A 13,908-nucleotide genomic window follows, 5' to 3' on the forward strand; every position below is an offset into this window, starting at 1 on the left:
CATTCCAGCTGATTGGCGCTTCTGGGCTCAGCAGAAGTGCCAGGATCAGCGCCGAGCTCCAGCTGGAGCCTGGCGCTGATCCTGGCTTTTCAGCTCAGCCCTGACAGCCCTGCAGCTCCAGCCATCTGCGGTGCTACCACCGGTTCAGCTCATTCCCCTCCCTCGCTACCACCTTTCTAGGATGGTTGCGTACCACCTGCTAGGTGCCAATGTACCCCAGGTGGTACCTGTACCACTGGTTGAAAAGCCCTGGATTAATCTACCCATCTACCTACTTATCTATCTACCTATGAATATATTGAAAGCCACATAAGAAGCTGGCTTTTAAATAGCGGATGATTTATCCTGGTTCATTATAGTCATGACTGCATTGATATATTCTGCTAACCACGGTTTAATTTGGTTTTGGTTTAATATGTGAATGTGACTGGTATGGGGTAAATTATGGATTATTATTTGGCATGTTGTTTGAATTTAGCCAGTTGATATTTACTCTGTAAACCATGATTGAACAGGCAATGTGTCAAATATAATCTTTACTTTCACATCTTTTTATCTAAAAATGCCGTATGTTTCAAATCTATGCTTCAGGCTGAAGCTATGACCTTAGGCTTTTCCATGGGAGATTTAATCAGGCCCAAGGTCTGTCCCTGTTTTGAAAAGTTGAATTCACAAGTTAAGCTTTACTACCATATATGTGAACATGTGATGGCAGTATCTTCTGAGCATCAGGGCTACTTGATTGATGGCAAAAAGAGAATGCAAATAGAAAATCAGTCTGTTTTCTGGGAGTTAGCAAAAGCACCCCTGTATTGCAACCCTCAAATAGGTGGCAAGCATTTCTAAAAACATGCTACTTAATTCCAGTAAGTATCATACTATTCAGTCTGCTTTGTATAGAAAAAAAAGTCCCAGCAGTATTGGTTACTACCTCTTTAGCCTAGCTTAGGCTACAGAGATATTGCGACAATAAGCTAGTAACCTTGACCTATATTAGTCCAGAGAGCATTATTCTGCAAATTGCAAAAAAGACTTGGTTGTAAGACAAGGGGAGTGACATAAGCATCTGTTTTGTTTCCAAAGTGACAGTCTGGACCACCCATGCTTGATATTAGAGGCAACTAGGGGAGATCTTGTATAAAATGTTAAAATAAACAATTGTCTCCCTAACAGAAATGTTTCTCTTCCATGAATTTTATAGCAATGTTTAAAGAGACAAAATGGGGAGAAATAATATAATGAATGAAAAACAATTTACTTTCCTCTCACACCTTATTGCTTTATTACAATACAGTAAAGGACTCAGGATTGGGGCTGTGTTCAGTCCCATTTTGAACTCAGTATTCCTGTATGTCGAAAGGAAGATGTTTCTGAAGAGTCTGTTTTCATTTCCTGTTTCCTGAAACCCCTTTTCTCTCCAGGTTGAAAGATTCAATACTCTCATTTGATCCTTATCAGGCTAATGGAGCCATTCAACTCATGTTTTCCAAGCTCCCACCTCAGAGCCCACCAGGAAGCTGGAAGCCTCCCTAGACCATTTGCCATTTCCTTGGCTTAAAAAGGGTTTTTCTCCCCTTTTCTGAGCATTTGGAGGAACTTTTTTTATGGAGAAAATTGATGGCTGTTAGCCATTTTGAATTCTGTGTAGTAAATGAGGTAAACATTTAAATAATATGTAGATAAACAAGTTCCTCATAATCTATCATTTTCTGTCCTTGAAATAAACTGTTTACTATCTAACTTATATGAGTTTATATGATTATACGCCTTGTTCCAATAATTCATGTTATTTTTTGGATCGAGAAAAATACACCAGAGGCACATCTGTTATATAACTTGGGATGGGCAGTCTTATATCTAGGACAGTGGTGGCGAATCTTTTAGAGACCGAGTGCCCAAACTGCAACCCAAAACCCACTTATTTATCTCTGGGTGCCAGGTGGGTGTGGCCCACTGGGTGGGGGTGGCTGTGGTGGTCATGGAAGATTGGGTGGGTGTGGCGAAGGTGGGTGTGGTTACCTCAATGTTGCCCGTGGGGAGGGACACCTGTGGGGGTGGGCAGGGTTGGGGGAGCTGGCAGGTGGGGCGGTAGGCAGGAGACTCATCCTGTGGGGTGAGGCGAGGCAGGGTGGGGGTGCCATTGCCATGGGGCAAGGCAAGGGCTGGGGCAGCTGCTGCCTGACACCATCGGCCCCCACACACAGAGGCCAGTGACTGCATGGGGGCCAACGGTGTCCGTCAGTAGCCACAGCTTGCTGGCCCCTCGACAGGTGCACTTGGGCTCTGCAACCCATCGCCAGCGGTTCAAAGAAGCTGCCTCCGAGATGGATGGTCGGCCAACAGCTGAGGAGGTGATGCAGTGGGTTGTGCCTGGATGGGGGGGAAGGAAACCAGCCGTGCCAGGATGCATTCAGCCACGTGGGACTTCGGCGAATTAGCAGGCAGCTGGTTGAAGAGGGACAGTTGCCACCTCTGAGGTATGGCGCAGGTGCCCACAGAGAGAGCTCTGAGTGCCGCCTCTGGCACCCGTGCCATAGGTTCGCCACCACTGATCTAGGACATACGGATCCCTTTGTACTCGCTGCACTGCTGGGAAGCACTTTCAGGGTGTACTATTGAACAAACAAAAAGGTCTGTTTTCAGATATGTAATTTTTCCTAGGCTTCTCCCCCTCCAAAATGGCATTAAAAGGAATGCCTGTGTCTTAAAGGGTAAAGGCTCCAGCGGTGCTGTTAAATCCCTTTAAAAACTCAGCTCCAGCAGTCAGGGCAAGCCCAACCATCTACCCTGTCTTTTGTTGCCTCCAGTCACGGGCATGGTCAGTATCATCACTGAAGTGATTAGGGACACGTTTTTCAGTTTTTAATGTTCGGGGTCTGAGAAGGGATTTAAAATAGCCGCATGGAGATCTTGAGGCTTGATGACTAAAGGCACCTCTTATGCTACCTTAAAACTTCTCAAAAGGCTTCTAAAAATGCTGATTTTGCTTTTGGATTTCAAAAAGTGAGGGGCAAAATGCCTTTTAAAATGCCCTATGATGTAATTATACCATTGGCCATGCTCCTGCCACGCCTGGAGGCCATTTTTAAACCTTTTAAGTCTTGTTGATGTGGTAGCTCTGTATTGTTTAACCATGATTCAGGATGTCCAGATACAGGAATTATGAATAAAATAACTTTCCCGAGAATTGGTAGCGACATTTAAAAAATTGTTTTTCCCTCAGATAATAATAAAAGCTTGAAAGTATGAATTGCTTGTGGCCAGCATCTTTTTCTTTTTCTTTTTGCAACAGTGCTGTAAATGATGTTCTGCTTTGAATGGATACGATAGAGATTGGAAGCGTAGGAATAGAGGAATAGAGAATTAAGTCATAAACTGAAAAAACAGTAGCATGTTGTTGCTGTTCACTCTGATGTAGGAAAAGGAAAGCTTGCTTTCTAATGTTTGCTTCTTTATGATGAATTTGCTATGCCTTGAGTGATGCCTGGGAGATTTAGTGTTTTATCTGCTAGGATTTCCAGGAGCAACTGAGAAAAGTCATTATGCATATTTATCACATGATCCAGTTCATTATACAAACAGATCAGGGAGAATAAGCCATCCTCCTGGAAGACTCTTCAGAGTTCCTACACAAACTGTTTACTGACGCACAGTCTTCCTTGGTCAGAGAACAACGTATTCTTTGGTAGTGGAATGAATGAGGCAGGAAGTTCATTCTCTCGTTTTTCTTATTCAGGATCACTGAGAGGAAACACTCAAAGAAAGATGTCTTACAAGGAAGCTATTGAGAATTGACATTCTGGTGGTATAAATCAGTAAGCTAGCTAAGAGACAAAGCCTAAACACTCGTCTTTCCCATCTACAGCCCATTTTACTTCGTAGCCAGCAAATTTGAAAAAAAACAACAAAAAACAATTTTAACATTTAAACCAGTGTTTTTCATCCTTGGCAACTTTAAGATATGTAGATTTCAGCTCCCAGAATTCCCCGGCATCCTGACAGAATTTGCATCGCACTCCTGGGTCAGGCTGGGATGAGCTGGGCTTTGTCTGAAAATATTTTAAAAAGCCAACAGCAATTGCAGAGTCATGGCGTGCTAGAAAGCTTCTTTGCAAAAAAAGCTCCTGGGCCGGGCTAGCCTGGGCTTGAGCTGTCCCAAAAAAGGAAAAAAAAGAAGACAAAAGCAGCTCCAGAGCCACGGGGAGTCTCAGAAAACCCTTTTGCAAAAAGGACCTGAAGTCTATAGTCCAAATGCACAATCTTACGTACCTTACTGAGATTCGGAACTAGGAGGGGTTGAGCCTAGAATGCCTTGGATATGAGTAGGTACTCAAAGAGCTGCAGTACTCAGTTAATGATGGCAACCCACCCAGGACTATGGTCGCATGACATCTTGCTTTACGACTGCATCAGTTAGCAATAGAAATTCTGCTCCCATTGTGGTCATTAGTCAAGGACTGCCTATACCAAGGGTCTTCAAACCTGGCCCTTTTATGACTGGTGGACTTTAATTCCCAGAATTCCTCAGCCAGCATGCCTGGCTGAGGAATTCTGGGAGTTGAAGTCCACCAGTCATAAAAGGGCCAAGTCTGAAGAACCCTGGCCTATATGTACGGTATGTTGTTGCAGCAGTTTGTAGCTAAGATTTGTACCAGCTCAGTTTGATGCAAAAGCATTTCTTATATAGTACAAATGCGAGCTTATATTTACATTAGGTACATTTTAAGCAGGAAGTTAAAGAGTGGTCATATGGTTTTGGTGACCAATAGCACTGCAGTTGCAGCTTTGGGGTGGGGTAGGGTGACTTAGTCAGCCCTCCTGGGTAAACATGGTGGGAAACATAACCAGAGGAGTTAAATCTATTTTATTGTAAGGCCACATTAAAACAAAATCTTGCAAGTGTGAAGGTCCAACCTTCCCACTGCCATTTTTAAACTGATCAATGAGGGTGGGTCCTTTCTAAGTTTCTCTCTGACTATTGAATGACTGAATTCCTCTCGTCTGATTTTCCATTACTGGCATGCACATATGTGCATAAACACACGCGCTCACACAAAACACACCGTGTGTGGTGTGTGTGTCTGTGTCTGTGTCTGTGTGTGTGTGTGTGTCACTACTTGATTGTTGTTGCTGTTTATAAAAATAAAAAATAGCATCCCTTAGCAACATTCCCCAAATGAATCTGGTAACACCATGGTATTGAAAACCACAATTATCATAAAAGCCCCTTGTAAGGAAAAAACGGATAGATTGAAGCCATGTGGTAAACATTTATATCCTCCCCATAACAAATTTCTCCAAGCAGCTTACCGTAAATAAGAGCACAATAAAGTAAAACCATATAAAGAAGAATGTCATAAATGCAGTGGTATAATTTGAGATGTGTCATGCAACACTGTTGCAATTTGACCTGGGGATGAACATAGCAGAATTCTAGAGAACATAGTGTGACTTGCATGGAGGATTCTTGGCCATGTTAATTTTTATGAAATGATGTTCTAGTCACAGCTGTGTTGAAGTGTTATTTTTAATGTAAGGATCAAACAGCTGTGATTGTGACACAGTGGAAAACAGTTCAAGCTGAAATGTGAATCATGGTACAATTATGGCAAAGGGAAAAGAGCAACATATGAAACTAGAAAGCTGATCTTGGTTAAACGCAATCCTATATGTATTGTTTACTTGAATTTAAATTTAAATAACTTTAATTAATCTATTTAAATTAGGAACATAACTTATTTGTTTTACTGAGTCCAAACCATTGGTATAATTCCTACTTACTTGATAGCTGTATTGATATAACACCTATGGTAGACTTAACCATGGGGTTTCCAGGAAAAAAAAAAAGGGTGACCGAAGATAGCTCGGCAAAAAGCAGAGCTGACAACCACAGCAGAATTAAGAGTCAGTGAATACACCTACTCTTTGTAATTCCTCTCCAGACAAAGAAAGAACTTTGAGATCACCCTCAAAGTGCTCCAGACAGGGTGATTAAAACTTTGATCTTACAAATAGACTTAAGGGTCCAAATAGATTTGAAATAAAATTTTGGAATTAATTATAAAGAATCCTACCCATGAGAAAATGCTTTTGCTTTGAATTTTTTTTAAAAAAGCGTGGTGAGACAAGATTTTAAAAATTGGAGATTAGAGGGAACTTGAGTTAAATTAAAAATTTATAATTAAAGGAGAAGGACATTAAAACTTAAAATTACAGAATGAAGCAAAACATTTTAACATTGGACATATTGAAGAATATTTTTGAACTTTGAATCCAGAAGTTAATTTTAATAGTGTTTGCTTGTACAGATAGACTTGTGTTTAAAAGATGTTACGGAAGATGAACAAGTTCTCCCTGACAAGTTAGAGACTGATGAGAAAGTGGGTGCAAGAATGATACGAAAAAGGTGTTATACTGAACAAAGAAATCAGCTGATATATACAAATAGCAACCCAAGAAAATGACTTGGATAATGTTCCTAGATTGGATTTACAAAGACTCTTGTTAAAGTTTTTGAAGAATTTTGTGAGATGGGGCAAAAATTAAGTAATAAGTTCCATTACATTAAGATCAAGATTGTTAGAAGTAAAAGCAAGTAATATAAAGTTGGTGGTTTTGATCAAGGTTAAAGTAAATACGTTATCTCTAATAACTCTTAATGGACTTTTGCTGAAATCAGGAGTAAAATGATGGTTCTATGGATTTGTTTATAGATAAGATAAGAAATGGGATATGGAAAGAAGAGATCTATTTGTTATAGTTTAATAAAAGGTGATAAGTTACTGAAAGTGTTTATACTTGTGATGGAGAAGTAACTTGTTTAGATTTGTTTTTCTTCACTATATTCATATTTTTTTCTTTTCTATTACCTATTCTCTTTCTTTTCTGCACCTTTTCCTTTTTCCTTTTTAGTTTATATTAGTTTTTATTGTTGCAATTGTAATCTTTAATAAAATTACTATCAGAAATAAATTTAAAGAGATAAACCTAATCACTGAATATTCAATTAGCCAAATTTTCTATGTTCACATAGCTTATTGAACTATAAACAAATAGCATGGACTGAGTTCATAGACTAAAATGTGGGTGATTAATTTGTGGCTCAATGTATCACGTTTCAGCTAGCTAGTGAAAACTTTTCTTTGGTTTCAAAAAGAAGCCTTTTTAGGGAAGCTAGGGTTGAACTAGGACCCTAATTGCTTTTTTTCTATAGATGCTAGCTGGTAGTTAACTGAACTACGATTTATTAACTATTAGTTTGCCAATCTGATATTATACTGAATGATAAACTACACTGGCTGAGGTCGGACAGTATTGGATCCAAACTAGCAATAATTGCTAGTTTAACTTGTTATATAAACCCAGCTTCTCTGTCCCAAGCATGTGCTTTATTACTGAGGGTTAAGATCCACAATTTTCACATAGCCTTGGAAACAACAAAAGGCACTGAATTATTAGTTTTAATTTATTGTGAAGTGTTTTTGAATAAATGCCAGTTGAAAAAAAAGAATGGTAATGCACAAAGATGCTGCTGAATGCTTTGTGCAGTTTTTAGATCTACAAGGTCTGATCTACAGGAATCCAAGCATCACTAGTATAGTAGCTGATAGGTTAGAACTGTTACTGCAAGGAGTATCTTGGAGATTCTTAATCACCCAAGTTCATGGTTGTCCCAAAGGTGCTTATCAAAGGCAATTGGACTTTCTTGGTTTTTTCCCTTCAAAGGTTTGACTTCTTATCCAAGAAGCTTCTTCAGTTGTAGCTGAATGGTGAGGAATGGAAGGATTTATATTCCTTCTAAGGATGCTAAGGAAGACTGCTAAGGAATATAAATAATTCCATTCCCCACCATTCAGTCAGAACTGAAGTAGCTTTTTGGATGAGAAGTAAAATGTTTTCAAGGAAAAAAACCAAGAAAGTCCAGTTGCCTTTAATAAGCACCTTTTGCATTACTGCAAGGAGTTTTAATAATGGCCACGAAGCACTTTGGAATCAGAGAAAAGATCTGTTAAACACAGGCACACTGTGGGGACACTTGCCTGATTGTCCTTTTCAGGAATAGGGAACTCTGAAAAACATACATGCTATCATTACCGTATCTGTATATCCAGCCTTAAATATTGTGGAATTACTCCTCTCACTTCCTTAGAAATCATACCTTTAACTCTAAGAACTCAAGATATTCTGTTGCAATTTGGACCTTGTAAGAACATCAGAACAGTTGGATGAAAAGCACTAGCCTTTGTCATGCTTTCAAGAACAATCATTCAACATAATGACCAGAATCTATATAGCTTCTTTTGCAAATCTGTCCACTGCATTTATTTCAGCCTGCAAAAGGTTACACTTATATCTGAAAGTAAACAAAATTGTGGGGTTTTTTTGTGATAAGGGGACTATAAGTGGTTATTTTCCGCTTGTTGCTATACAGCTTTGCTTCTTTTAAAACCCAGGTATTCAGCTAAGCTTCATTAATGTGGACATGTGATAAATTATAGTAATTATCTTTCTCCTTCAACAATCTGCTGCTTTTCTGTTGCACAGCTACGAATTATTTCTCCCTTTGAACTTTGCTGTAGTTAGAATTAGCAGTCATTCTGATTTCTGCTCTGCTAACACAAGATAAGAGACACTGGGTTTTTAACAAGAGCCCTTTTAAATTAAGTAGCTTTTTGGACTAAGCACCTTTGTTTATCTCGTTTCACATGTAGTAATAGGTCTTGGCTTTCTCATTTAAATTGTGTTAAGCAAAGCCTAAAGATGGAATAACCAGTTTGTTTTTCTTTTTAACTAGTACATGCTTTTCTCCTGGGCTGTTATTTTAGGAATACAGTTTTTCCGCAGAACCACAAAGGAAGGAGATTGCCTACATTAATCCTTTTCCCCACCACCATCTCCCCCGCCATGTGCTCTGATCTCAACCCTGCTACTGACTTCATTGTTAAGAGTGAAAAGTATCTATTTTGAGCCTACACTATGAGAAATGAGCAATTACTGGTACAGTATCTCAGCGGTTCTGAGATGAATACTGTAAAGTATAAGTATCTTTCCAAAAGTTTATCATCCTCTCCATCTTAAGGTGAACTGTAAGGGTTCAGAGATGTGAATGTTGTGAGGGTCCTTCCTTGATGCACAATTATGGGCATTTCTGCAGTGTAGTATTTGCACCAGTTTTTCTACTTTCCAGTTCCTAAAGAACACTGCAGGACTTACAATAATTGTGAAAATAATGAAAACGGTGGTAAATGAGAGAAAAGACCTGGATGTGGTGAATGTTCCCAACACTAAGGGAATAGACCTCCCAGAAGCTCATTATAAATGTCGTACACTTCAAGAAATGTAGCTGGCTGGGATTTCATATATAATGCAGTAAGGTGATCAATAAATCAGATTTTGGACACAATATTTGCAAGAACAGATCTAGAGCTAACAGTCTGCTGCAAAGATACAGGTATGTATGTAAAAGATATGTGGTAATACCTTTTATACAGGCATGACTACAGTTAACTTTAAATGTAAGGAAACATCAGGCAGAAAGATGTTAGATCTCATCTTAGCTGGTGTATAACCTTTCTGAAAGCAGCAAGACACCCATTTCATTTTATTTTCAACGGAATTGGCTTTGCAGAATTCCTGATAGCCTTTCTTAAGTCGCTGGTAATTTATGTCTAACTGACAAATTATTGGCTTGTCCTCATACCAAACACAGTGCTGCTCCCACTCTGTATGCAGTAGCTTTATTTTTATTTATTTATTTTTTTAAAAGAAACACTCGTTATATTCTACTTATAGTTATGATATCCACATTCAGTATTTTTATAGATAATGTATAATCCTATGACCTGATGTCATTATATTCTGAGTATTTCTCAGATTGGTTCCTTCTACTTGATGGAAGCTATAGTCTTAACGTATCAGGAAGATACCGGGTTAGGGAAAAGTAAAAGAAATCTCAAGCAATTAGAGAGGCTTAGTCCAAGATAATGGTACTTTTGAGTGAGGAGATAGAAATAACAGAGTGTTCTGACTGAGTGACAAGAGGACAGTAGGCACCATTAGATCTGTGCGCCAGTTGGAAGATCTCTTGTTGCTGAATGACTAGGAGATCCTAGCAGATAGTGATAATACACTACTCTTTTGGCTGATGGCTACCATAATTCTTCCAAAAGGCTACTGAAGTTTCTTGCCTACCTCTTCCTCTGAGCAACAGCTTGAATCAAACCTCTTGCCGTTCTCCATGTCACCTTAGCAGATATTCCCTAGCATATTTATAGTTTGCCATTATTGATAAAGAGATGTTAAACCATTATTATAACCAATAGTATCTGTTATTAGGGAGACCCTGTGATAGGTATTCATTTTGAGAACAGCCATATAGGAAATGTAATACATGGCTTTGCTCTAAGACAGAGCAAGAGAAAGAATATTCTTAATTATGTTGTGGATCATCTGCAAACTATGTTTAAAAAGATAAGTGCCTAACTAAATAGCATCCTTGAAGATCATGATTATGCTTACCAACAATAAAAATATTAAAACTCTCATGTTTTTCTTACCATGAAAATGGCAGTCCATATGAAAAGTAACTCCTTTATCATGTACACGAAGCAGCTTTGCGATATTATTTTACAATATATGTTCATCTGCCTGACAACAAAAGGTGCTGTGAGCCAACAGGAGTATCCCCCCCTTTTTGGCATATTCAGCCTCATTCTAGTGTTGGCTTTGCCGCAGACTTGGAATGTTGCTCAAGACAGAAGAAAAGCAACCCTCATGAAATACATTTTTCCATTTGCAGTTTGTTGAAATGTAGCGATGTGCCTGATCAGCATCAGAAAGAAACATTCAGAAGGGAAGAAAACACATTGGCTTGCTGTACTCCAAGACAATTCTATTTGTGGTGGGAAGGGGAGAGTCCGTTCATCATGCCGTTCATCACCCAGAAGAGTAGCCAGGAAAATCCTGGCCATCAGCCAAGAGAATCGTACAACATTTCGTCCATGTGTGCTTCAGATGTGTGGTCCTAATGGAACAACCTGGAGTGTGGGCAGAGGTCCTATTGGAGGTGCAATATACTCTTCTTCTCTCAGCAACCGCAACAGAATGTTCTTTTTATTCCGAGGCCAATGGTAGATGTGAGTATTCTGAAGCCAGATAGGTACATGTTCCTGTGAAGAAAGAAAAGGTCAAAAAAGAGAGGGAAGGGTAGGGGTAGGAAAGAAGACAGAAAGAAGCAATATATAATCCCACCTGATTCTTTATGGCAGCCTTTGAGACATGCTCACCATTAGAGTTACAGACTCCACATTTGAAATGAATTCCCCAGCCTTCCTCATGTTTCTTTGCCAACAAACTAAGCAATTAGTTTTAAGCTTTGGGTTTCTTTTCTGAACAATTTCAGTAATTCCTTGTGAAATCACTTCTAGGAAGCATTTTTCCAGCATGTTTATTGCTTTTTACATCATTCAGATGTAATGTCCTATAAATACATCTGCATTCCTTAGTTACAATGTTTGAGGTACAGTAGAGCTATGTAGCACCCTTATAGCTCTGATAGCAAAGCTTCAGGAGGATCTTGATTAACTTATTTTAGATTATGTTAGCAAGTTTTCCCATGCTGATTAAGGAAAATTGAGAAAGAGATAGTAGTTCCTACATTTCCTTGTATGTGATATTACAAGGGGAGCAGGAGGGGTTATTTTGTTATTTTCCTAGTGTTTGTACAGTTTCATACATATAGTAGTCTGTTTGAATATGATTATGAGTAGGATCACACCTCATGCTAAGTTATAACCAAACAAACCAGGATTCATGTTGTAAAAAGGAGAAGTCACAAAGGAAGAATACAGCATCTGGAATTGTAGAGATGTCAGGAACATTAACATTTGGAATGAATTGAACTTGGCAAAGAATCTTAAGACCACCACCCCCTCCCAAAAAAAGCTTCTAAAAATGTTCAAAGTAAAAGAGAAAATAATCAGTATATCAGCTTTTCAGGAAGGTAACAAAATGTTAGCAAGTAACAAAGAAAAGGCAAAACTAGTCAACTCCCATTTTGGCCATTTTATTTAACCAGTATGTAGGTATGTGTTTCACTGAGCTGGTTCAAGGAGCAGGATTGAAGTGTTTGACCGATAAAATACAACTTTTTAATATTTTGAGTCAATTCAAATTTCCAGGGTCAGATCAATATCAACCTAGGGCACGGGTCGGCAACCCGCGGCTCCAGAGCCGCATGCGGCTCTTTAAGCCGTCTCCTGCAGCTCCCAGTCCTCCGCTGCCATGTGCAGTTCCGGAAAAAAAGTGGGACTAAAAAAGTTCAATCAATTCAAACTGCTCACAAAAAAAACCCCCTCGTGAAGTTTGAATTGATTGGTTGAACTTCTTTGGTTTGTGGGACTGCCCACAAACCTCTTTGTTTCTTCAGACTGCACATGGCGGCAGTGGAGGAAGAGACGGGAGGACTGGAAAGCTGAGTGGGCCTTTTTTCTACCTGCTGCGCGGGTGGGGGCAGCCAGTCTCGGGGTGTCCCAGGCCTGCCTCTTCTCTGCCTGGCAGGTCTCTCCTTGCCCTGCTCCACCACTGCCTCTGCTAGCCCGGAGAGGATACGCTGGGGGCCTCAGAAGCTTCCCCTGTCGGCCCCCGCCTTTTGGCTGTCCCGCAGGCGGCGGATCTTCCAAGAGATTTCCCCGCGGTGCATGCCAGGCCTGCTGACCTTGGCAACAAGTCCAAGCCATTGGCGCACCTCCCCTGTCGCCTTTTGTGCAGGGACCCGGAGGCATCCCCACCCCCGTATGGGGATCTGCAAGCCTCTGCCACCCCCTTCTCCACTGCCTGGCCCAAACGAAGAACAGCCGGAGGCAACAGCTCCGCAAGCCTCTGCCTCTCCCTTGTCTCCGCTGCCTGGCCCGAACCAAGAAAAGCCGAAAGCAGCAGCTCTACAAGCCTCTGCCTCCCCCTTCTCTCCGCTGCCTGGCCTGAATGAAGAAAAGCTGAAGGCAACAGCTCTGCAAGCCTCCACCGCTCCTCTTCGTTCAGGCCAGGCAGCGGAGAGAAGGTGCTCTTCCCTGCCTGGCGGGTCTCCCATTGCCCTCCAGAGTCTCGGCAAGCGCGCTAGGCTGCTGTAATAGCAGCTGCCACTGCTGCTTTCCTGTTGCTTCCACCTGGCAGGTAGGCGGTGCTGCTCCTGCCACCAAAGTTGCCAAAGACGGCGAGCATGGCGGCTACTACGCCAGGCCTGGAGCACCTCCAGCGTCTCAGCGAGTGCACTAGGCTGCTGGAACAGCAGCTGCCGCTTTCCTGTTGCTTTCCTGTTGCTTCCACCCGGCAGGTAGGCGATCCTGCTCCTGCCGTCAAAGTCACCAAAGATGGCGAGCGCAGCGGCCCCACGCTGAACCTGGAGCACCTCCAGCATCTCTCAGTGAGCACACTAGGCCTCCCGAACAACAGCCACTGCTGCCGGAGCAATTGCCTGGCCCGCTGCTGCCATGGGGGCCGGCCCGGAAATTTGTTTCTGCGGGGGAGGCAGAGGCTGGCAGAGATGCGGCAGACCTTCAGCGTCTCGCCGCCGCCTCCACTGCTACTGTCGGTTTCCACTATGGCCGAACCCAGGCAGCCTCCTCCACCCCCAGCAGTGGCATCCGGGGGGGTTCTCCAGTTTCATCGGAACTAAGCAGCAAGTGGAAAAGTTAGCAGTAGCAGCACTACCAGGAGCAGTTTCAGTCATCACCTTCATTGCCAAGCGTCCCCATGGAAGTCAATGGAGGCGCCGTGGCTGGCCTTTCGAGTGAATGAGAGCGAGAGAGAAGCCTTTTCGAGCAAAGTGGGAGAGGGAAGCTTTTTTGAGCAAAGTGTGAGTGAGAGAGCAAGAGAAAAGCTTTTGCAAATGAAATGTAAGTGAATGAGAGC

The 13,908-nt window shown here is 41.4% G+C and overlaps 1 protein-coding gene across 4 annotated transcripts in view; it reads right to left on the reverse strand.

The window, feature by feature from the left end:
• Positions 1 to 5,266: 5,266 nt before the first annotated feature.
• The window catches only part of TRAF3IP2 (TRAF3 interacting protein 2), a 45,197-nt gene continuing 36,555 nt past the window's right edge, over positions 5,267 to 13,908 (reverse strand). For all 4 annotated transcript variants that reach the window (XM_081346665.1, XM_081346663.1, XM_081346666.1 and 1 more), the window contains one exon: positions 5,267 to 11,168. In XM_081346665.1, the coding sequence (XP_081202791.1) occupies positions 11,010 to 11,168 (159 nt within the window). In that variant the 3' untranslated portion in view covers positions 5,267 to 11,009. The remainder of the gene's footprint in view (positions 11,169 to 13,908) is intronic.

Source organism: Vipera berus, assembly GCF_964194415.1.
Source record: "Vipera berus genome assembly, chromosome: 1".
NCBI lineage: Eukaryota > Metazoa > Chordata > Lepidosauria > Squamata > Viperidae > Vipera > Vipera berus.